The 27,507-nt window shown below is 55.6% G+C and overlaps 2 protein-coding genes across 7 annotated transcripts in view; one reads left to right on the top strand and one right to left on the bottom strand.

Moving 5' to 3' along the window:
• Positions 1-2,958: 2,958 nt before the first annotated feature.
• LOC123638070 (calcium homeostasis endoplasmic reticulum protein) lies at positions 2,959-23,982 on the top strand. 3 transcript variants are annotated; one of them, XM_045551387.1, is made up of 18 exons: positions 2,959-3,135; positions 3,444-3,617; positions 7,992-8,152; positions 9,213-9,350; positions 9,619-9,770; positions 11,472-11,616; positions 11,714-11,803; positions 13,195-13,462; positions 14,972-15,150; positions 16,993-17,428; positions 18,879-19,117; positions 20,131-20,264; positions 20,939-21,025; positions 21,401-21,544; positions 21,645-21,761; positions 22,231-22,325; positions 22,620-22,805; positions 23,079-23,982. In XM_045551387.1, exons 1-18 carry the CDS (start codon positions 3,111-3,113, stop codon positions 23,114-23,116), a joined length of 2,808 nt encoding a protein of 935 aa, XP_045407343.1. In that variant the 5' UTR covers positions 2,959-3,110; the 3' UTR covers positions 23,117-23,982. The 3 variants fall into 3 exon arrangements, with proteins under 3 accessions (XP_045407343.1, XP_045407352.1, XP_045407359.1); XM_045551396.1 differs by having other exon boundaries at positions 3,037-3,135; positions 11,505-11,616; XM_045551403.1 differs by having other exon boundaries at positions 3,037-3,135; positions 11,505-11,616; positions 22,620-23,982.
• The window catches only part of C1H19orf44 (chromosome 1 C19orf44 homolog), a 20,060-nt gene continuing 16,528 nt past the window's right edge, over positions 23,976-27,507 (bottom strand). For 2 of the 4 annotated variants that reach the window (XM_045551435.1, XM_045551413.1), the window contains 2 exons: positions 27,274-27,440; positions 24,524-24,714 (listed from right to left, as the gene is read on the bottom strand). In XM_045551435.1, the coding sequence (XP_045407391.1) occupies positions 24,628-24,714; positions 27,274-27,440 (254 nt within the window). In that variant the 3' untranslated portion in view covers positions 24,524-24,627. Of the gene's footprint in view, positions 24,715-27,273; positions 27,441-27,507 lie in introns of all 4 variants that reach the window. The other 2 variants (XM_045551428.1, XM_045551422.1) reach the window with 2 other exon arrangements.

Here is a 27,507-nt window from a genome sequence, read left to right as displayed (position 1 = left end):
TATTAAATATTCTCCCTTGATTTTGTGTTTGTGTACATGGTACCCTAGTATTCTGTTAAGAGGGATGTACTATAATTAACTAATCCCCACTACTGGACGTTTAAGTAATTTGCCACTTTGCGTCTGCAGTGTGGAATCCAGCACACACTTCTGATTTAGGGTAAGCTCTTCAAAGCATGTATGCATGTGGCTTTACACTTCTTCCCACTTTCTTTCTTAGGTGGGTCCCTTCAGCAGGTTCATCTCACTCGGAGAGTGCACATTTTACTTGTTTTACTTAAAAGTCTTATAATTTCCAGGTTCTTGGAGAACATCTCTGCAGCGGCCTCTATGTCCACCAGCTCTTTCTACTGCTTTCTTTTCACCAGTGGATTTTGATTTGGCTCCTTGAAATGAGTTTGGGAGAGGCCCCTGTGAGGCTTGTAGTTTCAGTCTCAGATAAATGGCATTTTCAACAATCTGAAATGAATGTCTGAAAATAGTCATGGGTGTACTATCTTTCTGGAGAGTAATCGAGCAATTACCAGCATTGAATGTGCACACCCCTTGAGTCAACACAAGAGTTATATACACTAAGACACTCTAACATAGTGGCCTAAAAATGGAACCAACCCAAGAGATTAGAGTCCCACTTCCAATAAATTGTGGTAAATCCCACCTTCAGAGTCCCATGCAGGCTTCAAAATGACAGTACAGATTCCTTAGCCTGTTTTGGTGAGAAGATCCTATTAAGAATCTGATAGATGCTGTGTATCTTTAACCCACGAAAATGCATGTATGTACAGTCTTGCTATCAATTCCATTAATTCATGGTTCTCTGAAGTCCATCCATGGGAGATTCCCAAGTGAAAAGTTCTTGATGTAGACCTTTACTGGCATGAAAAGTGCCCACACTATCCAGGTGACTGGCTGTTATGAAGTGTAATCCTGCACTACCTCCTCCATCGGGAGTAGGCACATCACTGGCTCCCTGCTCAGATCTCAGTGTAAACCTCATCTCAAGAGCCTTTCCTGACTACCCTATCAGTGCGGGCTCCACCTGTCCGCTTGTCATACTCTGGGCACCCTGTTCTTTTCCTTTTTTTTTTAAATTAATTAATTAATTTTTTTTTTTTTTTTTTGAGACAGAGTCTCACTCTTTTGCCTGGGCTAGAGTGCCGTGGCATCAGCCTAGCTCATAGCAACCTCAAACTCCTGGGCTCAAGCCATCCTCCTACCTCAGCCTCCTGGGTACCTGGGACGACGGGCACGCGCCACCATAACCGGCTAATTTTTTCTATTTTTAGTTGTTTGGCTAATTTCTTTCTATTATTAGTAGACACAGGGTCTTGCTCTTGCTCAGGCTGGTCTTGAACTCCTGAGCTCAAGCAATCCTCCCACCTCAGCCTCCCAGAGTGCTAGGATTACAGGCTCTTTTCCTTTATAACACCTTTGTTTACTGATTTATAGGTCTCTTCCCCCCATAGAGTGGGCTCCATGAGAGTAGAGCTTAGGTCTAATTTGTTCATCACTGCATCCACAAGCCAATCCAGCCAGCCACCTGTTTCTGAGCCAAGAATGGTTTATACAGGAGAATATTTGCAGTCCATCCATAACAGGAAAGATGAACTTGAAACCCCAATTAAGTGACATGTTATCCCAAAAAAAGAATTCCACGCTTCTCATGAGTAGACCCATGTCTTAGTCTGTTTTGCATTGCTCTAATAGAATACCTGAGACCGGGTAATTTATAAAGAACAGAAATTTGTTTCTTACAGTTTTGGAGGATGGGTAGTCCAAGGTTAAGAGTTTGCATCCAGTGGGGGCCTTCTCGCTGACGGGGACTCTGCAGAGTCCCAAGGTGGTGAATGTAATCACATGGGCAGGGGGCTGAGCGTGCTAGCTCAGATCTCTTCTTAGAGAGTCACCAGTCCCACTCCCATGATGATCCATTAACACAATTATCCATGCATGGATTAATCCAATCATGAGGGCTAAACATTCAAAGCACAGCAACCTGTATTTATGAAACTGCACTCAGTTATATTTTGAATTTCACCAATACAAATTTTATAGACATTTCTCTCTGCTTACATAAATAGCTAAATAAGATCCTCAATCTTGTCTCCTGGCCAGCAAAGTCTAAAATATTTGCTCTTTGGCCCTTTATAGAAAAAGTTCGCTGATCCCCACCCTAGAGCAGTGCTTGGCATACAGTAGGTAATCCATAAGTGTCTGATGAAAAAAATATTGTAATAATAAAGAAATGAACCTAAAACACGTGTGCATCCATTTGCATACAAAAAAATAGGGAGGTATAACCAACCTAGGGTTAGCAATGGTCATTTCAAGAAAGTCAGATTACCGGAGAGGTCCACAGTAGAAGTTTGTTGATTCTGGTTATCTTTCCCCACAATTCACAAGTGTTGGCTTCATCATTTTAGAAGCAACGTAACTGCACCTTTTAGGAAAGCGCTGTGCCCTCTAGGCCCGCAGTTTGAGGTCGGGGGAGGGTGGGGAGTTCCCTTGCCCCAAAGGGTGGAGCGGAAGAAACCGAGGAAGATCTTTTGAATCTAAATATGCCCAATTCCAATGCCCCCAAGTCGGCTGCCTCCCAGTTCTGCTCCACCTCCGGGCCGGCTGGGGAGGGTGTGACCGGCGCTGCAGCCCGGGGACCTTCCGCTCGCACCTACCCTCGTAGCCTCCTCACTGTGCCCGCGAGGGGAAAACAGAGGCCCTGAAACCCGGGAAAGAACTCCCCAGACGCCCGGTCGCGCGGAGACAGCGCCCGGCCACGCCCTCGCCTATGACGGAAGCCTGTGGGGATACTCCAGCCGCCGCCAACTGCCGCTCGCGACATTCCTGATGTTCCCCGCGAGGAACACCCGCACAGCAAGCTCTGCGCGTGCGCCTCGCTAGACCCTTCCGCGCGGTGGGCCTTGCGCGGCTTCTTCCCGCCCGCCTCTTGCCCTCACTTCCGGGGTTTCCCGGCGACGGCCGTAAGTGGAGGGCGGAAGCGGCTCGCGTAGCCAGCCGTAAACGGCTCCCTCGCGCCACTTCCGGCCGGCTTCCGCAGACGGCGCTGGTAGGCGATCGTGAGGCGCCAGAGGACGTTTCCCGCGGCCGGAGCCATGGATATGCCTCTGCCGCCCGATGGTGAGGCCCCGGCCGGTCCAGAGGCAGTTTCTCTCTCCCTGGAATCCTCTGTTGGCCGGCCCCGCCTCCTGGAGTTCCCGGGCCTGGGAGGGGGCGGGGCTCGGCCTCGCGGCTTCTCCTGAGGCCTCTCCCGTGGGTCCTCGCATTCCCGGCGAGCGTGTGGCCCCTGTCGGGACCCGTACAAGGGCGGCCTCTGCGGTGTCCACCCTTAGGGTCCCCAGCAAGGCGGACGTGGGCTGGAGCGCCAGGGCCCCCGGGTTTGGGCGATCCTCGCTGACGCCTCGCGTGGTCTTTTCTCCGTTCTCCAGACCAGGAGCTTCGAAATGTCATCGACAAGCTGGCTCAGTTCGTGGCTCGCAACGGGCCCGAGTTTGAGAAGATGACGATGGAGAAGCAGAAAGACAACCCGAAATTCTCGTTTCTGTTCGGAGGAGAGTTCTACAGTTACTACAAGTGCAAGCTGGCGCTGGAGCAGCAGCAGCGTGAGTCCCCTCCAGCTCTCAGGCCGTCCCCTAGAGCAATTCCTTTCTCGGATTCCAGTCCGGGCTGTGCCGCAAACCGCTTTCTTTTGGGTCGCATACTTTTTCTCCGTGAAGTGGGGCGGCTCTGCCTTCAGGATCCTTTCCGCTGTTCCCAGGGCCCTGCACCTAGTGGCTGCCGGGTCTTTGTGTAATGGAACGTGATGTTATCGATCTTTCTGGGCCCCGGATCTGGGAGTCCTCTTTTGTTTCGCAGACTGAGGACTGAAATCAGTAGAACTATAGTGACTGTTTCCGTGTTTTCCAGGGAGAAAGTGATAGAGGCAGGACTGGAGCCCTTGGGGCAGGCAGTATCCAGCCCCGTATGGGCTCTCTGTGAGTTCTGTGAGGTTTTTGTGCATTTCAGATGACTGTGGTCCAGATCGAAAAAGAATTGTTCAGCTGGGTTTTAGTTCTAGGCAATTGTTTATCCTTGTTCACTCAGTTGAGCCACGAGGTTCCCTCCCTGCTCTCAGAGTTTAAGGTGCCAGTTTGACGCACAGCTGGCCTTTGAATAATGGATGAATAATCACCAGGTGGTAAAGTTCTTAAGGGCAGGTTCCACATCTGTCACATTCAGTAGCAAATCTCCAGCCTCTAGATACGTTGTTTGAGTGGACAACGTTAGATGGACATTAAGAGATGGATGCTTCCAGACGCCAAACAGACTTTGTTTGGGTCAATACATAGCACATAGTAGGTGTTCAATAAAAAATTTGTAAGGCTGACAAAGAGTAGGACGATGCAAAGGTGCAGGAATTTGAACAAGCACTGTGTTTTGGGATCTGTGAGAAGAACCATGGGAAGCCCAGCATGGCTGGTGCATAGAATGTATGTGTATTGCTGGGTGCAGTGATGTGACCCTGTAGTCCCTGCTGCACAGGAGGCTAAGGTGGGAGGATCACTTGAGTCCTCACTAAGGTCCATATCAACATGGGAGCAGGAGACCACCAAGATTGCCTAAGGAGGAGTGAGGCTGGGCCCTGTGGCTCATGCCTGTAATCCTAGCACTCTGGGAGGCTGAGGCAGGAGGATCGTTTGAGGCCAGCAGTTTGAGACCAGCCTGGGCAACATAGCAAGACCCCCCCCTTTACAAAAAATTTAAAAATTAGCCAGGTGTAAATGGCAGGCACCTGTAGTCCCAGCTACTCGGGAGACTGAGGCAGGAGGATTGCTTGAGCCCAGGAGTTTGAGGTTGCAGTGAGCTATGATGATGCCACTACACTCTAGCCCAGGCAACAGAATGAAACCCTGTCTCCGAAAAAAAAAAGGAACATGTGTGTAGAGGAAGGGTTTGATCCAGGGTTTCAAACGCCAGGGGGAAAGTCTGGGTTTTCTCCCTCAGCTCAGGGGTTTTTCTGATGCCTGTTTAGGTTTGAGATTGGGGGGAGGGGTCAGCTTATGTGTTGTTAGAGCAATCCTTCCTTAGCCACAGCATGCCAAGTTTAAAACCACTGTTAGAGTCAGTGGGCAGCCATGAGAGGGTTTGACACAAGAGGGAGAGCAGATCGGGTTTGTGTGGCCAGAGTGGAGGACAGGCTGGAAGAACCAGCCTGGGGAGCAGTGAGGCCAGCAGGGGGCATGGATGGGGCAGTTGGTCTGATGAGAGATGGTAGGGGCTGAATTAGGTCAGGGATTGAGTCAGAGGGAATGGATGTGGGGACAGGTGAGGTTAAGGGGTAGAATCCTTGAACTTGGGCACCAGGTGGATATCGATGGCATTGTGGCATAATGGAGCAGGGGAGGAAGAAGCACCAGACAATGCCTTGGCTTGAGTCACAGAGCCGAGGGCTGCTTTCCCTGCGAGGGCAGCTCACACCCACTCTTCCCACCCTGGAGGGTCAGAAATCAGGGGCCACTTGGGAGTCGGTGTCGTAACAGTGAAAGGAGAAGGTGCTTACAGCAAGGGAAGATTGGGGCCAGGAAGTAATTTCTTAGGGTGGTGATATCTTGGCTGGTGTGTCAGAGTTAGCCAGATGGAAATGAGGGGAGAACAGTGTTCCATGCAGAGTAAAGAGCCCTTGCAGGGAGGGGGGACCCAAGCTGGTGGTGGCTGAAGTCCAGAGTAGGAGGAATTCTTCCAGTGGCCAGAGTGAGGATGCAGAGAGGGGAAGGCTGGCTTGCCCCAGGGCCAGGAGTTCATCCTGGAAGCTCAGGGGAAGCCCCTGAAAGATTTCGGGTCTGTGTTTTGAAGCAGCAGTGGCCACAGTGCAGCCAGCCCTTCACCCTGGTCGTGTGGGAAGACTGAACCTCGGGATTGTTCTGGAATGGAGCTTTGAAAGCTCTGTGGTAAAGGACCAGTTTTTTGTTTTTTAAAATTGCCAATTTTTTGTGGATGAACACTTTTGTGAAGCATGATAACAATGTGAACCATGAACCATCAAGTTGGTGTAAAAGTGCTGAAACTCTCACTTGCCAGTTCTGTAACTGTCTGTCACCCAGGGCTGGCCCAAGGGCCACAGTGAGCAGAAGTACTGACTGCCTTGGGAGGACCTGACTCAGGGAGACGGGTTCTGGGGGTGACATGGGTGATAGTAGAGCCACGGTGGTGACAGCCATGGATGCAGACAGATGGAAGTGTGATCTAGGAGGCTGACTTGACAACACTGCATGGCATGTTAGTGTGAGGTGCATGCCCCTTCTCGGGTTTCTGGCTTGGCTGTCTAGGTGGATTGCTGTGTCAGTCACACAGATCGAGATGGGCCCCAGGAGCGGGCATCTGGAGTATGGGGCAGGAGGAAATGCAAGCAGGTTTGGGGAAACCAGTGGGGCTTGTGGTCACTGATTAGGTCCGTAGCCCAAGGGATCCAGAATGGAGACAGTGGACTTAGGAATGGTAGCGTGCAGGTGCTCGCTGCAGTCTCAGGAGTATGTCACATTCCCTGGGGGGTTGTGTAGAGCTGAGGACAAGAGCTTAAAACATAGGCCAGGCACCCCAGCAGCTGGGGGTCAGACAGGAGGGAGGGCACTAAAGATGACAGAGAAAGAGGAAGGGACCAAGGGGGTGGCCACATGGAAGCCGAGGGAGACAAGGCCCTGAGACAGGCCCAAGGGCTGAGTGAGGGTGTGTTTGGCAGCACTGGGGGTGGCAGGTGGGCAGGCGAAGCCGACTCATGCCCTGGGTAGAGAGAAAGGGGAGACAAAAAATTGCAGATGACTTGGCTGTGAAATCGTTGAGAGCGGGGTATGGGGTTAAGGGAGAGGTTTTAAGCCCGGAAGACTCGGGTGTGTTTGGATGCTGCCTGGGAGGGTCAGTAAAGAGGGAGGTGGTGAACAAATGAGAGGGAGAACAGAAACCACAGAATTCGAGAAGCAGCGTCACTTGGCGAGTAGGAGGGGTGGGATCCATTGCAGAAGTTGGGGGTCATCCTATAGGCCGTGCTGCAAAGCCCGTCAGCCCTAAGCAGTAACTGGGTGCCCAGCAGTGGGCCGTGGGCAACACCTTCCACCCCATAGAGGTGGGAGGGGACCTTAGGAGGCCTCCAGCGTGGTTCATGGTCGCATTCAGATTAGATGAGGCCCCAGAGTGGAAAGAGAGGCAGCCCATCTTGTCAAGGAGCTCCTTATGTGCAGGGTCCCTTCCTCAAAGACCTCACCTCCCATCCCGTCTAGCTAGAATTGGGACATACGCCCACCTCGATCCCGGCTTTTGACGTCAGAATGGTGTCTCACTGCCGCCTCAGACCGGATGGACCCCTGACTGGAGGGTCCCTGGCCCTAGGGGCTGGAGATGCGAGGGGAGTCAGTAGAAGGAAGACGGGGCAAGGCCACAGTGTGTTGTGTGCTCAGGGGTGCTGGGAGGCTGGCTCCTCCTGCTCAGGGCTACAGCTTCGTGGCTTGCTGGCCAGGTGTGCAGAGGCCCAGGGGCTGACAATGACTGGCTAGATCGGGGCAGTGGCAGAGGTGAGAGGGAACAGCCTGGGGGGGTAGGGGGTGAGAGGTGCCTTCAGAGAGCCCCGGTCACACCAGCTTAGGCCTGGGTGAAGTGCACAGGTGGGCGGGCTCAGGCTTGTGCCAGAAGGACCCTGGGCAAGGACTGGAGGGTGTGGCAAGAGAGCATGGTGACCATTCCTCCGTTCTCCCACAGGCAGATGGGCCCGTGGGTGAGGACGTGGGAAGGGTCCAGACCTGCGGTGCTGTGAGAGGGAGGGCAGGCAGGAGGGCTGGGCTCCCAGGTTAGGGGGAGCTGGGCAGACGCAGGGGTGTGGCTGCACAGAGGCCCCTTTGTGGGTGGTGAGTCTGAAGGGAACAGGAGGCCCCTTTGGCCTAGAGCTGTACTGAAGGGACGCCTCGACCCTAACCACCTGCTCACAGGGGCCCCCTCTCCTCTCCTGCCAGTCATATGCAAGCAGCAGGCGCCAGAACTGGAGCCGGCCGCGGCCATGCCGCCCCTGCCGCAGCCCCCGCTGGCCCAGGGCACGCCGTCCATGGACGAGCTGATCCAGCAGAGCCAGTGGAACCTGCAGCAGCAGGAACAGCACCTGCTGGCTCTCAGACAGGTAGGGAGCCCCTGCTGCCCTCGCCCCTCTCGATCCTAAGGTGGGTACCAGGAACTCAGCCTGTGCCTCCTTTGCTGCATCTGCAATTAGAGCAGATAGCAGCTCTCATGAGGACTTGTTACCATGCTCGGTGCTGAGGACAGGGCTTGTCACCCCTGGCCCTGACCCTGACCCTGGACTCTAAGGCTGCTTCTCAACCCAGTGAAGTCATTGTACATGCTCTCCAGACACGTGCGCACCCGTCACCCTGAGGTGGATGCCTCCACATGGGATCGTGGGTCAGGTGTGCCCATTTGTAGTTGTGTAACAGGTGCTGGTAGGTGGCCTCTGGTGCTTGCTGGTGACCCTGTCACCTGGTAGCCAGGTCACCCTAAGCTGTTGGTGGGGAGGGACCCTTTTTGTTCTGATCCATCAGTCTGATGCTTTTGCCAAATACAGTAAGGATGCATTGCAGATGACTAAAATACGACACCTCCAGAATGCCAGCCCCAGTTGTACTGCTAGGTTCAGGGCATAAAATTGCTCCATCATGTTGCCACCATCCAAACATTCTGGAAGGCTCACCCTGAGTTTCCACCTTGAGCTGGCCTCACGGTGGCTCAGTGATAGCAATCAGATGGGCAGGACCCCGGCTCGTGCCCTACCTCGGGGTCCCCGATGATGCATGAGGTTGCTCCCTTGCTTCTCTGGTGGCTGTGGGTGTGTCCTCTCCATGTTACCTGTTCACACCATCACTCAGTTGTCCCTGTATTTTGTTTAACTAGTTTGCAGAGCTTCCTTGTTCCTCTGGGCCACACTCTTTTTCTCTGTTATCTGGAGGGCAGACGCTGTCTCTCAGTGTGTCTTGTCCGGCCTTATCCTCTGTGCACTCTCGAGATGGGCTGTCAGCGGTTCGTGGTGGATGTGAGGGACAGGATCTCCTCATGCTGGGGACGGGCCAGGGAGACAAGGGCCAGAGCAGCTCAGAGCCCAGCATCGTCGTCCTTTCCCCACCCCACCCCTGGCGGGCCTGTGCTGAGGGTCCCTCCTCATGCCGTCTCTTTCTCGCCTGACCTCCCAGGAACAGGTGACAGCGGCCGTGGCCCACGCGATAGAGCAGCAGATGCAGAAGCTCCTGGAGGAGACGCAGCTGGACATGAACGAGTTCGACAGCCTGCTGCAGCCCATCATCGACACGTGCACCAAGGACGCCATCTCGGTGAGGGTAGCCGAGGGGTTGGTGGGGGCAGGGCTGCTCCTAGGCGGGGGTCACCACAGTGGGTCTGGGCTGGGCTGCTCCGAGGACCACTTTCTCTCCCTCCTGGAGCACCTCCTTAGGCTTCAGGGCCCTGTGCTCCACGGCCTCGTGGTGTGCCCTGCACTCCCACAGTGTGACTGCCCTGGGCTGATGGTGACACGTGCTCAGGGGTGCAATGGGTGCCAGGGGTTATCCCCCACTCCACTCACTGTTGGCCTGGCTGTGGCAGGCTGGGAAGAACTGGATGTTCAGCAATGCGAAGTCCCCACCACACTGTGAGCTGATGGCAGGCCACCTTCGGAACCGCATCACGGCTGATGGGGCGCATTTCGAGCTGCGGCTGCACCTCATCTACCTGATCAATGATGTGCTGCACCACTGGTGAGCACCGCCACGGTCCCAGAGGCCCCACTTCCTCTTACGCCTCCTCACCTGGGCGGCTGCTCACAGTCAGTAGCTTGGTTTGGCCTGTCCTGGGACTAGGGGGTTACTTTTCCAAAGAGCCTGGGGGAGGGTCTCTCTGAGCCATGAGCCCTCTGTCTGCAAGACTAAGGTTAGTCTCAGCACCTCACTTACCCTCACCCCACACCCTGGCCTCTCTTCCACACCCCTGACCTCACCTGTGACATCCTCATCTCCTTGGGGCCACTGTCCCCTCCACACCTGTCCCCTCCACACCTTGCTCTCCTGGGCATCACTCAGCAAGCTGGGCCTCAGGCTCCACCACCTCCTTGCTGCCTCTGTGTCTGTTGCTGGCTCCCTTTCTCTGATCTGTCCGCCCACAAGTGGTCGCCTGACTCTGCTGTCGGGATCCTCCTGTGAGTTCCACTTCTCCAGCCCTGACCCCATTCTCGGGGCTCTGGGGGGCGCCTTTGCCAGCGCTCTGTCCCCATCCAGGCTGCAGCTCCCTCCCACCATTGCCAGCCCAAGGTTGGGTGGCTGTTTGCTTCTGCTTGGCTACAGGGCTAACAACAGCAACCACAACCCTGGGCCAAAGCAGGAGGAAACACCGCCCATGAGATCAGCAGCCATGGGTGCCTTTGAGCTTGGCCTGGCTGTTTGGGGTTGGCCTGGTTAGAGACGTGGCTCCCGAGAGGAGCTGGCCGGCCCTGCCCACCCCACGTCTTGCCCTGTCTTCCGTCACACGAAGCTCAGCCCGGGTCCCCTCCCCTCCCCAGCTCCACTCAGCCACTCCCTGCATCTGTCCTGTTTCTCCCCTGCTGGGAAATGAGCTGCCACTCAGCGCCTGCACCCTCCTCCTCCTCCTCCCAGCAGCCCCATTGCTGCCTGCCTCGGAGCGCACGGTGCCTCTGCCTAGACACACCCGCTCCCCGCACTCCCCAGTGACACCTCCTGTAACCCAGCTCTGTCCCAGGCCGCTGCCCTGTGTCCCCGTGGCAAGGGCCCTGCCCCCTGCTCCTCTGGGCTCCCTCTGGTGAGTTCAGGGTTGGGAACGGTTCCAGCCACTCATCTTCCACCCTGCGTCCCTACCCAGGGGACAGCAGACATGCTGTCATGGCTCAGTCACCTCACTGACAGCTGTAGGGACCCCCACAGGCCATTTATGCACAGTGTCCCTGTGCAGCTCTGCACAGCAGCCCTGAGGGGATGTGTGGAGCACACAGTCCCTCGTGTAAAGCATTCTAGATGCCAGGGGACTGGGCACACTCCTCCTCCCTGAGAGTCCCAGCCCCAGCCAAGGTTTCTTTGTGCTTAGCAGGTGACACAGACAAGTCCTGACCCACAGTAGCCCGTTCTGTGCTTTGTGCACACGCAGGGGCTCTTACAGGTCCCGGGTCCCTCCTTCCTCACTGCCACCCTGGAAGAGAAGGTTATTTTACTGACAAGGGAACCAGGAGGATAAAAGGCCTTGCTCAGAATGTCCTCAGGCTGCATTCTCTTCCTCCTCCCCTCGCTGTCTGTCTGTCCTTTCCCCGAGCCCTCAAGTCCAGGTGCCAGCACAGGTCTCATGGGAGCCCAGCCATCACCGCAGCCAGGTTGGGGGCCCAATTCCCGAGAAGGCAGAGGGTGCTGTGGCTGGAGCCGCGATGGTAACGGGTGCGTGGCTGGGTCCCGCCCCAGGGCCCTGACGCGCGGAAGGTCTCTCCCTCACAGCCAGCGCAAGCAGGCCCGGGAGCTGCTGGCTGCCTTGCAGAAGGTCGTGGTGCCCATATATTGCACCAGCTTCTTGGCCGTGGAGGAGGACAAGCAGCAGAAGATTGCTCGGGTGCGTGGGTCCCCGGTGGTGGGAGGAGGTGGTGGCAGGCGCTGGGGCCACACAGGCCTTCCCTTCCCTGACAGAGCGTCTCCCTTCTCCACACCAGCTCCTGCAGCTCTGGGAGAAAAATGGCTACTTTGATGACTCAATCATTCAGCAGCTACAGAGCCCTGCCCTGGGGCTTGGCCAGTACCAGGTGAGTGTCTCCCACCTGCCCGCACCTGTCCCTCGGCCAGCACGGGTACTGCTGGGATTATGGCACCAGGGCTGTGTCTGAGCAGGGTGCTTTCTGGCCACTGTCCGAGTGACCAGCCTCCAGGAGGCCGAGGGAAGCACCTACCAGGCTGGGTGGTTGGAGGGATGGCCGGGGCGGGTGCTGGGGCCGGGGGCGGAGCAGGTGGTGGTGGCGTGGAGGGAGTGGGAGTGTCAGGGCAACAGCTGCTTCCCCAGCACATTCTTGGAGCCAGAGAGCCTGTGTCCCCTGCCTGTGCTGGGAACGCCTGGTAGGTGGTCACAGAGCCCCAGGTGACGTTTTCCAACCTGGGCTCCCAGGTGTGCCCCCCTGACTTGTCCTGGCACACTGTAATCAGGTTGCCTGATTGAGTCACTGCTCTATGGGCTCTTCGTCCTATTTCTCTGGTCTTCAGGCAAGCTCTGCATGCTGGGAGTGTTAAGAGACCCTGGTGTGGTCTAGGCTGCGGTAGTTGTCACATGGGTCCTCTGCCGGCTCTCTGAGGGCACGTCTCCTCCCATAGAGGAGGGTCTCAGCTGAGCCCAGGGCACAGAGGGGAGGGACAGGTCTCTTGGTCATCCCTGAAGTGGCATTGGCATTGCTGTCCCACCTACAGCTGCTAGAAAGGCATAGGCCACACCCCTTCCCTCCATTGGGGGGAAGGCTGTCATCATCCTGCAAAGTCCTGCTTTGGATGCCGGAAGCTACATGTTGACTGTTCCCTTTGGGACCATCCTAAACCCTCCCCATGGAGAGGTTGCCATATTCAGAAAGGCAAATGAGGAAAGCCACTGCATACCCATTCCAACGTTTTGGTTTTTAAGTAAATGGAATCATCCCATCACACCACAGTCAGGTGGACTTTCCTCTTGATTTGTTGACAGCAGCTCATGCGTACTGAGCTGCCACCCTCCAAGTTCCCTCCGTGTGGTGTCCCACTGGCTTCTTCCCAGAGCCCTGGGAGGTAGGTTCAGTTATTGCCCTATTTTATAGGTGAGGAAACTGAGGCTCAGGGATGTAGTGACTTGCTGAAAGCCACGTGATGACTTGGAGGCAGAGCCCACGAGCGTGTCTGGGAGTTTGTCCACGGTGTGTTTTTAGTGCCCACGCAGCAGACCAAGACACGGCTGTCATTGTTTGTTCCTGTTATCAGGGATTCATCCTTGTCACCAGGTCTCTGGCCAAATACCACACGGCCTGGGGTTGTCAAGACCAGGTTGATGGTTGTATGTGACAGTCACCTGCCTGCCTGCCCCAGTCCCCTGGGCTCTGCTGCTTTTCAGGCATTTGTCCTCATGTTGTTCCAGAAGGCGGGGGGACCACTCCTGAGTGCTAGGCGCTGTTCTCTCTGCCAGGCAACACTGATCACTGAGTATGCCTCGGTGGTGCAGCCGGTGCAGCTGGCTTTCCAGCAGCAGATCCAGACGCTCAAGACGCAGCACGAGGAGTTCGTCAGCAGCTTCGCGCAGCAGCAGCAGCAGCAGCAGCAGCAGCAACAGCAGCAGCAGCAGCAGCAGATCCCAATGCCGCAGATGGAAGCCGAAGTCAAGGCCACGCCACCACCACCTGCTCCGCCCCCGGCCCCAGCACCCGCCCCGGCCATCCCTCCAACCACCCAGCCTGGTAGGTGCTTCCCTCGGCCTCCTGGAGGCTGGTCACTCGGACAGTGGCCAGAAAGCACCCTGCTCAGACACAGCCCTGGTGCCATAATCCCACACCCACTTCTGGGGCCACGTTTTAGTGTGTTGCCAAGCACCAGGCCAGGTGACTGTAGAGGAAACTCCAGGCATTTGCTGACACTCCCAGAGAACTGCAAGGGAGGAAAGGTACCCAGGTCATTCCACAAGGTAGGATAACTTATGCCAGACAGTACTGACAGTGCAAGGGTTAGAACACAGTTCAGGCTGGGCATGGTGGCTCACACCTGTAATCCCAGCACTTTGGAAGGCCCAGGAGTTCAAGACCAGCCTGGGCAACTGAGTGAGACTGCATCTCTACAAAAAATTTAAAGCTTAGCCCACTTGCAGTCCCAGCTGCTCGGGAGGCTGAGGCAGGAGGATTGCTTGAGCCTAGGAGTTCGGGGCTTCAGTGAGCTATGATATATATTTTGCAGACAGGATCTCACTTTGTTGCCCAGGGTATGGTGTATACGTGTGTGTGTGTGTGTGTGTCTGTGTGTGTGTGTGTCTGTGTGTGTGTGTGTATATATGTGTGTATATGTATGTGTATATACACGGGATACATATACATGTATATGATATATATATAGGTATAATCTAGTGTCACTTCTGGACAAAGACACAGAAATACTAAATAAAATCTTTTTTTTTTTTTTTTTTTTTTTTTTTTTGAGACAGCCTCTCGCTTTTTTGCCCGGGCTAGAGTGAGTGCCGTGGCGTCAGCCTAGCTCACAGCAACCTCAAACTCCTGGGCTTAAGCGATCCTACTGCCTCAGCCTCCCGAGTAGCTGGGACTACAGGCATGCGCCACCATGCCCGGCTAATTTTTGCTATATATATTTTAGTTGGCCAGATAATTTCTTTCTATTTTTTTAGTAGAGACGGGGGTCTCGCTCTTGCTCAGGCTGGTCTCGAACTCCTGACCTTGAGCGATCCACCTGCCTCGGCCTCCCAGAGTGCTAGGATTACAGGCGTGAGCCACCGCGCCCGGCCTAAATAAAATCTTAACAAATGAAATCCAACAAAGGATGAAAACTACATCATGATCAAGTAGGATTTGTCCCAGGAATATAAGGATGGTTGGTTTAACACCAGAAAATCTAATAAAAAAACAAATTAAGTTGGGGGAAGTGACCTTTTACCTAGATACGGAAAAGTGGGCTGATAAAACTGAATGTCAGATAAAAGTTCTTTAGCTAACTAAAATGGAGATGTGAGACACGCTTATTGTAAAGCTTTCACAGAAGACATATGTGTGTTGTGGGTGTGAGCTCAAACCCTCCTGTCTCCCTGTCCCCTTCCTGGAGGCAGGTGGTGGATGTAGTTCTCAGTGGGGCCAGGAGGCAGGAGCCCATTTGGCAGTAAGCGCCCCGGTCTGGTTGGCCCCGGTCGGTGTTGCGGAGATGGCACCTCCTGCTGACAGGCCTTCTCTCCTTGCCTCGCCTATGTTCAGATGACAACAAGCCCCCCATCCAAATGCCGGGCTCCGCGGAGTATGACGCCGCAGGAGGGGTCCAGGATCCTGCAGCCGCCGCCGGCCCCCGAGGCCCTGGGCCCCACGACCAGATCCCACCTAACAAGCCCCCTTGGTTCGACCAGCCTCACCCCGTGGCTCCTTGGGGCCAACAGCAGGTATTTCTTGAAACACGTGGTGCAGGGAGGTGGCCCCTGGGGCCCCACAGGACAGCAGGTGGAGGATGGCTTCCCTGTGCCCATCCGGTGGGGGTTTAGTGTTCGAGGGGGGAAAACTCCAGTGAGACTCTGCTGCTGCCACAGAGCTTGCGCTGCATGAGTGACAGCCAGCGCCGTCTCCCTGTGGCTCAGGGACAAGTAGAGTGAGGAGAGCAAGTCTTTATGTCCCTTCCCCATGCTTTGATTATTTGGGCCTCTCGGTAATGTAGGCCCCCATTTTCCTGCAAGTGCTGGGAAGTTTGATACTGTTAAGGGCAGCAAGGTGGTTGGTTTGTTTTCGTTTTTTTAAATTTTTTAAAACTTTCTATTGCTAAAGCCAAAGACCCAATGAGGATCCTTTCATTTTTTAACTAATTGAATGAGCGAAGTGTCCACGTTCTGTCATCCTGGAAAGAACAAGGTGCTCTGCAAGGAAAGGGAAAGTTCGAAGTGTCAGGCTTGCACCTGGGGAGCTGCAGGTGCAGCGTTTTCTGGGGTCAGAAACATCTAGGCTAGAGCAGAGGTCACCCCATCTGGCACAGCGTGCCTGGGAAACACCCTTGCAGCTCGCTGGGTCCAGTTAGAGCACTGGGCACAGCCTTTCCAGACACCCACTGTTCCCGCCCGCAGCGTGGCTGGTGTGGCCTGGTTGTCTTTGCCAAGCGCAGCCTAACCAGGTGTCTCCGTGTCCATGAGCAGAGGCGGAAGGATGGCAGGGAGACCGCTCTGGACTGCCAACTGAGGGTTGTGGCTTTGAGCCTCCCACCCTGAGCTTGAACTTCTCAAAACACTGGACATTCCTATAAAGACAGCTCCCCCGCCTGAGTGCCAGCTATTAGCCACGTGATATTGGCCGTTGGTGGGAACCGTCTGATGAGGAAGCGGATCTCGTCCCCGTTTTGTAGGTGTGGAAACAGAGGCCCTTAGTGTTTTCAGGCTCTGTCTTTTTGTGGACCAGAGTGACAGGACTCTTCTCATTGAGGGTCTGCCCTAGGCCAGCAGTGCGCCTGGCAGTCCACAGTTAGAACGTTAGCCTGTCCTGCCCTCGTGGTGCCTGCACATTTGGAAGTCATTCCTGATATTTACAAATCCAGCTCTGTAGCTTCCTTCGTGGCCTGGGCCAGCCTCCCCATGGTAGCGGTTGGCAGAGCTAACCAGCCGTGACCCCAGGGATGGGCCCTCTTGGCGGCTTCAGCTGTGCACATTCTTGCCCGAGCTAGAGTTGCCATCCTGGCTTTGGGTTGTCAAGCAGCAGCTGGGTGCGAGCTGGAGACTGTCTTCAGTCTACAGAAAGGCGTTGGCTTGGTTTGGGCCCCCCAGAGCCAGACCCTGAGACGAGGAAATGAGGGCAAGTGGTTTATCTGGGACCTGACCCCTCTAGAGGGCCCTGGTGGGGACAGGGTAGGTGTGTCATCCGAGTGGGCTCACTCATGGGAACCTGGGGCCCAGCTGTGCTGGGGCACTGTGAGAAGTGGCACTGGATGCGCCTCTGTGCCATCCCACCCACAGGGTGAGGGCCTGGTGTGTGTTGGGCAGTGGGCGGGGAGGGGTGTGTTGGGGCGACCCAGCAGCCGGAAGCAGTCCTGGGACCGAGGTTCGGGTGCAGCAGTTGAGTCTGGTCGCTTTGCACCAATGCGAGGGCCCCAGCTGTGGGTGGCGCCACAGCCCACATCTGCTGCAAACATCGCAGTAAACATGGTGCTGAGATGTGCCCAGGGCAGTGGCTCCAGTTGGAGAGTCGTGCTCGCGGTATTTGCTGGGGTCCAGCTTGAGAAGGGCTCACGTCTATGCCTTGTCTTGCAGCCACCGGAGCAGCCCCCCTTCCCCCACCACCAAGGCGGGCCGCCCCACTGCCCACCCTGGAACAACAGCCACGAGGGCATGTGGGGCGAGCAGCGCGGGGACCCCGGCTGGAATGGCCAGCGTGACGCGCCCTGGAACAGCCAGCCTGACCCCGCCTGGAACAGCCAGTTCGAGGGCCCCTGGAGCAGCCAGCACGAGCAGCCGCCCTGGGGTGGGGGCCAGCGTGAGCCGCCCTTCCGCATGCAGCGGCCGCCGCACTTTCGGGGGCCCTTCCCACCCCACCAGCAGCACCCACAGTTCAACCAGCCACCACACCCCCACAACTTCAACCGCTTCCCGCCCCGCTTCATGCAGGACGACTTCCCCCCACGGCACCCCTTCGAGCGGCCACCCTACCCTCACCGCTTCGACTACCCCCAGGGAGACTTCCCGGCCGGTGAGTGTGAGGGCATCCCCGGGAGTGCCTGCAGGAGGTGCCACTGGCCGGCCTGCCGAGCGGGCTGGTGGCGCTGCTCACTGTTCTGGTGTGCGGGTCATGGGACATCCAAGGAGCCCAGCCTGGGCCCTCAGGAAGGCAGAGGAGGAGGGACTCAGCTTCGCCTCCCTGGCAGCCAAGGACCCCTGACGTACTTACTGTCCTTGCTGCCCTGGTTTGGTTAGGCTGGCTGTGGGGGCGAGGCCCGTCCTCTCTTCCAGCCGGACCAGGAACAGGCTCTGCCTGCCTGTCCTCACGGGGATTCCGAAGGCAGCAGTAATTCCCGGGTTCCACCCTGGACAGGCTCCGTGAGAGCAGGACGAGGCCTTTTCTGTTTCTTCTTGCTACTGCCTGCTGTTTGCATTCGTTTTCTCATTTTATTTTTTTATTGTTTTGATACAGAGTCTCACTCAGTCACCCCAGGCCAGTGGCATTGTCGTAACTTACAGCAGCCTTCAACTCCTGGGCTCAAGTGATCCTCCTGCCTCAACCCCCCAAATAGCTGGGACTACAGGCATGCGCCACCATGCCTGGCTAATTTTTCTGTTTTTGGTAGAGACAGGGTCTTGCTCTTGCTCAGGCTGGTCTTGAACTCCTGACCTCAAGTGATCCTCCCGCTTCAGCCTCCCAGAGTACTAGGATTACAGGCGTGACCACTGCACCCAGCCTAGTTTCCTCATTTTATAAGTTTAAGGAATCAAGTTTAGCTTTGTTGAATTTTTTAAAAATTTTTATTTCCACTTTATTTGTGCTTCTGTTTTTATTTTTTAAGTCCACTTGTAACTAAATTCAGCTCTGAGACCACTTAGCTCATCCATTGCTTTCATTAGTTTGCTTGGGCTGCCGTGACTGGCTGCCTAGAGACTGGGTGGGGTGCACTGCCTTGGGAACCTGGAGGCTGGAAGTCTGAGACCAAGGTGTCGGCAGGGCTGGTTTTTCTGAGGCCTCTCTCCTTGGCCTGTAGATGGCGTCTTCTCCTCTATAGGTGTCTGTGTCCTGATGTTCTCTTTACGAGGACAGTCACATTGGATTAGGGCCTACTTTAATGAGCTCATTTTAACTCATTCACCTCTTACAGGCCCTGTCTTCAGGTGCAGTCACATTCTGAGGCCCTGGGGGTTACAGCTACAACATATGAATTTGGGGACATGCACTTCAGCCCATAACATTGCTGTTTAAAAATTCTGTGACTCCCCTGGGTGCTGGCCTATGTGTGGCTGCAGGACAGGCCCCTCTAAGCCTGGCTGCTCCCTGCCTTTGCCTCATGTCATGCAGTGAGAGAAGGTGCCAGCATAGCTGCCCAGAGACAATGGCCTCTTTGCCCCTCACTGAGCCCCTTCCCATGGGCACTTGTCCCCTGGAGATCGTGGCTGGTTGGCTCAGTGTCCTGAGGCGAGTTTCTGTCTTGCAGAGCTGGGCCCCCCTCACCACCACCCTGGCCACCGCATGCCTCATCCTGGGATCAACGAGCACCCGCCCTGGGCTGGGCCCCAGCACCCTGACTTCGGCCCTCCCCCCCATGGCTTCAATGGACAGCCCCCCCACATGCGGCGACAGGGCCCACCCCACATCAACCACGATGACCCCAGCCTGGTCCCCAATGTGCCCTACTTCGACCTCCCTGCTGGGCTGATGGCCCCCCTCGTGAAGGTAATGTCGCTGCAGCGGGCTCCGAGCCAGGCTGTGTGCGCCTGTGCCATGCCCGTTTCTCCACGTGCACCCTGCTTCCCGGGGCTCCTCCCCTGCCTTGTTTCCCACTCACAAGTGACCCTGACTACTCAGTGCAGATGAGTCCGAGCTGATGTCCTTGGTGCTGCCGTGAGGTGCCCCCGACAAGCCTGTGTCCACTCTGCCCTCTTCCCCTCCCTTCTGCCACAGTGGGCTTCAGCTACACAGAGCCATCTGGGTGTGCATGAGCTGTGGGTCCTCCATTTGTCCCTCTGGGTCCCGGTCCTCAAAAACTGCCTTTTCCAACAGCTGCCAATGGCGGGGTCCCTAGGAAAGGGGCCGCCTGTGAGGGCAGGAGCAGGACAGCCCTGCAGGAGTGAGGCAGGGCTGGGAGCAGCGTGCAGGAACCAGGGCTGGGGCTCAGGGGCTCTGAGGGCTGTGCTGTCCACTGCTGTTTGCTGTCCCCTGTCAGACACATCCACCAGGAAGCCAGGGAGGGTCGCACAGGTCAGCACGGAGCAGGCGCCCAGGCAAGCCAGGCCAGGGCCTTCCCAGGCAGATGGAGCAGGGAAGAGAGATGTGGGCAGACTGGTCCCGGGGTCGGGCTGAGGCTGCGCTGACTGAGGGAGGGGCCTGGTGGGGGCAGATGATATGGACACGGGGTAGGCGTCAGGCTCAAAGGACAGCAGTCTGCACCCCAGGAAGTGTGGGATCCTGAGGTTGGGGGCAATGACGTCTGTGTGATTTTCTGGAGAGAGCCCTGCAGCTTTTATCAGCCTCAAATGAACTGCGAGTCACCCGTCTAGGAGTCATCGGTGTGGCAGAGGCCCTCTGAGAAGTGAGACTTCCCAAAAGGGAAGGATGAGGAACTATGGTGCCCAGGACAGCCCTGACACCAAACCTGGGCCCTGTCCCTGCCCCGGCCCCACCATACGCTGGGTGGGCCTGAGTGGCCTCTGCCAGGGCACAGGTGACGGCTCTGTTCCCCACTGCAGCTGGAAGACCACGAGTACAAGCCTTTGGACCCTAAAGACATCCGCCTCCCACCCCCCATGCCACCCAGCGAGAGGCTGCTGGCGGCTGTGGAGGCCTTCTACAGCCCCCCGTCCCACGACAGGCCCAGGAACAGGTAAGGCTGGGAGAGTGGCAAAGGGGGGGCCTCGTCCCTGCTCCTGGCCTGTCTTCCCCCTGGATTTGTTTCCTTTGAGAGAAAGACTCCTGTTGGTCGCGCTTTCTGCCCAGCTGAGAACATGTGGCCATCCCTAAGGAGGAAATGCCACCCTGAGTCGAGAGTGTGTATCACATAGGCACGGCACATACTGGCGGTCCTCAGTGAAGGGCTTCTTTAATCGAGACACAGGAGCACCGGAAGTTACGGCAGATGTGGTGTCAGCACAGCTCAACAGTGTGTCCCATACACCGGGCTCATGGCTCCTTCTCAGCAGACTGTCCCCAGTGGTCGCCACCTCCTGCCCTGACCAGGCTAGAGCCTGTGCAGCTATGAGGCAGAGTCCCTGCTCCCCAGTTACCATGGCCACAGGGCACGGGAGCCAGGGCCAGCGGGGCCACAACAGGACAGCCCCGCATATATGACTGAGCTGCTCTCTGAGGGGGCACCCACACCAGGCAGGCAGTCTGGGCACGTCCTGAGTGATCAAGGAAGGGGAGGGCTGGCCCTGGCCCATGGCTGCTGGGCCACGAGCCCCCTGGTTCTCTGGGGGTGGGTGTCATTCCTGGTGATTTTTTTCACAAGTTCCCTGTGGGAGGGGTTTGCATAGTCACAGAGGATTCCGTGTCTTATAGCGAAGGCTGGGAGCAGAACGGCCTCTATGAGTTCTTCCGAGCAAAAATGCGGGCCCGGCGGAGGAAAGGCCAGGAGAAAAGGAACAGGTGAGAGAATACAGACGTCTGCTGGTCTGCCCCCACCACCACCACCATGTGCACATGTTGCCATCAGCCGGCCTCCCTGGCCACGGTTACGATGGATGCTTAGTGCGAATCCTGACACGGCTGTCACGTCACGCCCTCACACAGGCCAAGGAAAGTCTCTGCCCAGTCTGGCCATGGGATAACGGCACTGCAGGCCTAGCCGCTGGGTGCAGTTTCCCACAGGGCCCGAGTTAACACAGTAGTGAGAAGGTTGTCCACACCGAGACCCCCGACACCTGGGGTCTTACAGGAACCTGGGGTCTGGGGCAGGCCAGGTGTGGCCTGCAGGGACCACGGGGGCTCGCGGACTCCCTCTTACCAGGCTTCTTCCTGCAGTGGACCCTCGAGGTCTCGGAGCAGATCCAAGAGCCGAGGGCGTTCTTCCTCTCGCTCCAACTCAAGATCCTCAAAGTCGTCAGGATCATACTCGAGGTCAAGGTCACGCTCCTGCTCCCGCTCGTACTCCCGCTCCAGATCCAGGTAGGCTGAGCGCCGCCTCGGGATGGCGACAGCTGAGGCCTCTCACCGCAGCTCCCTGTGGCGGCCAGGCTGCCGCTGACCCTCGCACTCTGGCCTGCAGGAGCCAGAGCAGATCGCGCTCCTCGAGAAGCCGCTCCCGGTCCCGCTCCAGGTCCAGGTCCAAGTCATACTCCCCGGGACGACGACGGCGGTCACGGTCCAGGAGCCCCACCCTGCCGTAAGATTTCTGTCTTAGCCACGACCCGCTGGCAGTGCTGGAGCCCTCTGGTGCTTTGCTGTGAATGTGTAAACATTTGTTGTTAGAACGTGCGCGTGTGGTGGCCTGTGCTGAGACCATGCCTCGGAGACCAAGAATGTTAGCCCAGGGACGGTGGCACCTGCTCATCCCACACCACCCTAGTCATCTTGTAAAGCCCGAGGTGGTAGCTAGGCTCTGCGCTTCCTGACTACCTTGGGGGCTCGCTGTGACCTGCCTCTGACACTAAGTGTGGGCCAGGGGTAATCTGAGGGACCCCTCATCTGGCTGACAGAGGATTAAGAATGACGGTAGGGACAAGAAATATGTGTGTGTGTCCCCTGACCATGGTGAACGTTTACGTGAGCTACACACTGTAAGATCCTAATAATTGTCATTCCAATAAATGTACCGATTATTTCTTACAAAAACGTAACTGTCTCAATTTTAGTTCCTCCGCTGGTCTGGGTTCTAATTCAGCACCTCATATACCTGACTCACGGCTTGGAGAAGAGAACAAAGGCCACCAGATGCTGGTGAAGATGGGTAAGGCTCCTTGAAGACCGTCTCGGTGCGCTGTGGGGCTGGCAGCTAGCAGGGCTGTCTATTTCCCTGTGCACATGGGGACTGATGGCATCAGATCTGACTCACGCCTAGAACTTCTAAAAAGGGCCTGTGGGGTTCCTGCTGGGTTCCTGCCGGGGTTCCTTCTGCTACATCAGCTCCACACTGCCAAGCTGCCAGGTTCTGCATGTTCCTCGGCTCCCCAAGTGCGTCGGGAAATGTGTCCTGGTCTCGGCCTATTTTGTGTGTTGTAACCCTGCGTCCCTCTCTCCTAAGGCTGGAGTGGCTCCGGCGGCCTCGGTGTGAAAGAGCAAGGGATCCAGGACCCCATCAAGGGGGGGGACGTCCGGGATAAGTGGGACCAGTACAAGGGTGTGGGTGTGGCCTTGGACGACCCCTACGAGAACTACCGCCGGAACAAGAGCTACTCCTTCATCGCCCGCATGAAGGCCAGGGATGAGTGTAAGTAGGGCCGCGCACCAGGAGCCATGCTGGTGGCTGGTGGCCGGTGGCACTGGCTGTGGGGACCTTCCTGGCTTACTGGCGGTGGAAGAACATGGTAACAGCTTAGTTCTCACGCGGTCTTCACATTTGGGGAACGACAAGAGAAGGAAGACTCACGCATGACTAGCCAGGACGCCATGCTCGTGGTGTGGAAAGGGCACGGGCTCCGCCTGCAAACCACGCCAGGAGACGCCGCAGCCACCAGGGCCGTGGGCTTGTTTTCCTTTACAGCGAAGCAAGAAACGCAAGACCCTCCGCCTGCCGAGTAAGAGTTCTTCGTACCTGAAGGAACGGAGGTGCTCGTCTTCCCGCCACCAGAGCCGGCGGGGTCTAACTCGCCTGTCCCCTGTGGCTGTGTAGTGATGAAGCCACAGCCGGGCGCCATGACTGCTCACGATTGAAAACAAAAAACAAAACTTTTTTGACTGGCAAAGTTAAGCAGGGTTTTCATTTTTATTCCCATTGGTTTAGTTTTAGAAAATGTTGACCTGAGACGAAACCTGATTCCTCTAAGACATACTGGCCCTTAGTTCAATTACTTTAGTTGTGTGAGTTGATTTTTTTTCCTGCAATGTTAGCCATTTGCTATTTGGAGAAACAGACGGTTCTAACAGGAAACGAGTCTAAAGTATCTCCAGGTCAAGGAGCGCGGCCTTTGGAGTCTGTGCACTGGCGTCTATTTGTGTTTCTCGCTTAGAAGAACCCCAACACCAGCGCGTGCGTGCGACGGCCCCTTCTGATCCAGAGCGTGGGGGTTGCCCCCTGCCCCCCGGGCCTTCTGCTCTGTCATTTCATTTGCACACCCCCACCCCACCACCAAAGGGAGGGGAGCTGCCCCTGCTGGAAGCTGCGGGATGACTGTGCCGGGATCGGCCATGCCTGGCGTCCCTGGGCAGCTGGGTGTGGTGCCGTTTATTTGTACAGAAACATTTTTGAAAACTTCTTTTCAATAAGATGCAAACTCCTCTCCACCTTTTCAACCCAGTGTGATAAAATGTTTGATTCTGTTCTAGATTTCCTGTAGCTGTGAATTGTTCAAACCTGTCTGATTCAGGCTAAAACATAAACACGTGCTGTTAACAATTTCTTGTGGATTTTACTGTTTTGCTTTCAAATAAAGACTTTTTTTAAAGACTTTTTCCTCTGCATGTTTAAGTCGGAAGTGGACTCGGGCTGAGGGAGGAGGCAGCGTGTTCTGGGTGCAGACTCAGGGCCTGCACAAGTCTCCAGCGTGGCCACCTGGTCCTGCGTCCTCGTTGCCCAGTGGGGCTTCTGTTAGCCGCGCTGCCTCCCTCGGCTCGCTGGGCTGCCAGTACCTGGCTGAGTGGAGCTGCCCTGCAGAACCTCGTGTCCCCGTCCTGCTGTGAGTGGCGGGTAGCTCCACCCATGACTCCAGTTCCACTGGCCTGTGATGTGTCCTCACGGGTGCTGGGCATGCTGGCTCCTCGTGACAACCCACCAAGGAGATGGTGGCTAGGGGGCTTCAGTTGCTGAGCTGGGATTTGGCAGGGGACAATCCTGCACCCTTACCCCAGCTCCATCTGCCCCCACCACAGAGTGTCCCGTGGACACTGCTCTGTCGTGTGTGTGTGTGTGTGTGTGTGTGTGTGTGTGTGTGTGGAGCAGGTCTATAAGACAGTCCGTTAGATCGGGCCGCACATCAGCCTCACCTGCTGGCATTCACGGCTCCTCCTTCACCGCTTTCAGGGCGTCCTCCATGGTCAGCGGAGTGGGCCTGTGGCGCCTAATGTACTGTAGGGCAGATGACAGACAGGTACTGTCACCACCACCACTTTAGTATGTACCCAGTGGCTTCTGGGCTCTGGGGCAGTGAGTGCACACTGCGCCTGTCCTTGGCAGGGGCCTGCTGGGCTGACAGAAAAGATAGGACACCATGTGACGAGAGTTGGCACACAAGAGTGCCCAGGAACTATGGAAACAGAAGGGGAGGGTGATACCCACACAGTCCCAGGTGGGTGCCACACAAGAGTGAGCCCTTACTGAGTCAGAAAGAGGGGTGCCTGTGGGTGCCCTCAGAGTGGTGGGGTTGGGGACAAGGGCATGGGTGCCACACTCAGAACATGGGCTTGGAGCAGGCAGTGGGGAGCCATGGAGGGCTATAGGCAGGTGGTGTGGTCAGATCACTTCAACCTGCATCGGATCAGCTGATGTACATCCAACAGAGGAAAGAGGTGCAATCAGCGAAGTCCACAATGTGGGAACCTATGGGACAGCCAACCTGCTTTCTTCAGCAAATAAACTGGGCCAGGCACGTGGCTCACGCCTATAATCCCAGCACTTTGGGAGGCCGAGGCAGGAGGATCACTTGAGGTCAGGAGTTCCAGACCAGCCTGGGCAACATAGTGAGACCCCAGCTCTACAAAAAATTTAAAAATTCACCAGGTGTAGCATGCGCCTATAGTCCTGGCTACTCAAGCCTGAGGCAGGAGGATCGCTCGAGCCCAGGAGTTCAAGGCTACAGTGAGCTATGATGACACCACTGCACTCCAGCCTGGGCAACAGAGCAAGACCCCATCTCTAAAATGTATATATAATAAAGCAATAAACTACAAGGAAACAGAGAGATGGGGGAATGACCTGTAGAAAGTGGGTCCCCAGGCAGCAGCGGCAGAAATGCCCACTCCCAGGCCTGCCCTGCTGTGGGAGGGCCCAGCACTTGCTCTAACGGGGCACCAGGGGACTCGGACACTGCTCCGGGCTGAGAACCGGTTACTGCTCTAGATTAAGATGCTAAAAAGACACATCAAACAGTCTCAGTGTATGGACTTCGGGTCCTGACTAGAAAATGGGAACGAAACGACAGTTAAAGTTTGAATGGAACAGCCTGCCATGCTTCCACGTCTGCTTGTCGTGGTTTATGTTCCTTGTTCAGCCTGTATCTTCCTAAACCTTTTAGCAGGTCTGTGCTGACCCTTTCTGTTTCTGTTTTGTGGTTAAGGCAGAGCCAGCGGCCGTGGGTACTGACAACTGAGTTGTTTCCTTCTGTCTTTTTCTGTGACTTTATCTCCTTCCTCGTCTTGATTTATACACACAACCTGGAGAAGCTACAAAAATAAGGGTTTTGTGGTTCATCTAGAAATAATATGGAAAATATTGCTGTTATTTTTGGTGAAGAAAATCAATTTTGCAGAGTTTATTTGAGTCCAAATAAAATGTGAATTTGGTTTTAAAAAATGGGAACACCAGCCTGAGCAAGAGCGAGACCCCGTCTCTACTAAAAATAGAAAGAAATTATCTGGCCAACTAAAAATCTATATAGAAAAAATTAGCCAGGCATGGTGGCGCATGCCTGTAGCCCCAGCTACTCGGGAGGCTGAGGCAGGAGGATCGCTTAAGCCCAGGAGTCTGAGGTTGCTGTGAGCTAGGCTGACGCCACGGCACTCATTCTAACCTGGGCAAAAAAACGAGACTCTGTCTCAAAAAAAAAAAAAGGGAACAGAATATACAACTTTAATGAGACAAGCAGAAATCCAAAAAACTGGCTATTCCTGGACACTAAGGAAATTTGGTTTGGGCATTAAAACGGCATTATTTTACTTTTTTGGTTTTTTTTTGGGGGGGGGTTAGTTTAGTTTTGTCTTTGTGAGACAGGGTCTCAGTCTGTCACCCAGGCTGGAGTGCAGTGGTGTCATCCTAGCTCCCTGCAGCCTCCAACTCCTGGCTCAAGTAGCTGGGACCACAGGCATGAGCCATCGCGCCCAGCCTGCTTTTATGTTTTTAAAGTCATTTCTTAGGAATACAAATTAAAATGTTGGTATGTAAAAATTTTAAAAATCACTATAAAGGACACTGCATATAGTATGACACCATTTCTAAGAAGAAATACACAAATACAGTTCATACTCCGCACAGGGGAAATCTGAAAGAAGAGATATCAACTTGCTAACAGTTATCCCTGAAATTATGGAGGACTGTAAATGACAAATTTCTCTAACAGGATTTTTAGAAAATAGGCCTATATATTTTGGTAATCAGAAAAAAAAAGTTTGGAGGGAAAAAAAGGAAAATGAAGGTGACATCCCTTGGGCTTTGGCCCCAGGGACCAAGGAGAGAGGCTGGGCCACTTCCAGCCCCGGGTGGCACTCAGGAGGGTCCCTGAAAGGGAGGAGAAGACAGCGCCTCAGTGAGTAGGTCCTCTTTGGTCTGAGGTCACACAGAGCCCAGGCTGGGCTGGCTGCAAGGCCTAAGTGCTCAGTGCCCTGACCCTGCACCAGCTCTTGTCACAGAACAAGGAGGAAATGACGCTCCTTCCACAAGGACAAAAGGTGACAGCCTAAACACATCCCTGCAGCACTGGGCTGAAGCCTCCTGGACCCCATCACCATCCCCCCGACTGGCATCTCAGAGCTGCCCCCACCCTGACCACTCTGCACCCCCAGGGAAGACGTGGCTCTGCTCCGGTCACCTCTTTGGCTTCCTCCAGGGTGTGGTAGTGGAAGGAGTCCCCATCCAGGGACTGCAGGAGTGAGATGTGCAGGTGACGGCTGGCCTCGATGAACTGCTGCGTCAGGCTCAGCTGCTGCTTCAGCATGTCGTTCAGTGCCAGTACGGCCGGGCTGTAGGCTGTCAGGGCTGTCCCCACTCTGTGTCACTCAGCGGCTCCACTGGGGCCCCATGAGTTCTGCACTCCCACCCCCAC

Source organism: Lemur catta, chromosome 1, assembly GCF_020740605.2.
Source record: "Lemur catta isolate mLemCat1 chromosome 1, mLemCat1.pri, whole genome shotgun sequence".
Lineage (NCBI taxonomy): Eukaryota > Metazoa > Chordata > Mammalia > Primates > Lemuridae > Lemur > Lemur catta.
The sequence above is the reverse complement of the archived record's forward strand: the minus strand, read 5'-3'. Positions and strand labels throughout refer to the sequence as shown.

Excerpts from the sequence above, each read along its gene's own strand:
- LOC123638070 (XM_045551387.1), top strand. The coding sequence starts at position 3,111 with ATGGATATGCCTCTGCCGCCCGATG. Across the intron at positions 21,545-21,644 it reads TACTCCCGCTCCAGATCCAG|GAGCCAGAGCAGATCGCGCT; the intron begins GTAGGCTGAGCG and ends TCTGGCCTGCAG. Across the intron at positions 22,326-22,619 it reads CCAGATGCTGGTGAAGATGG|GCTGGAGTGGCTCCGGCGGC; the intron begins GTAAGGCTCCTT and ends CTCTCTCCTAAG.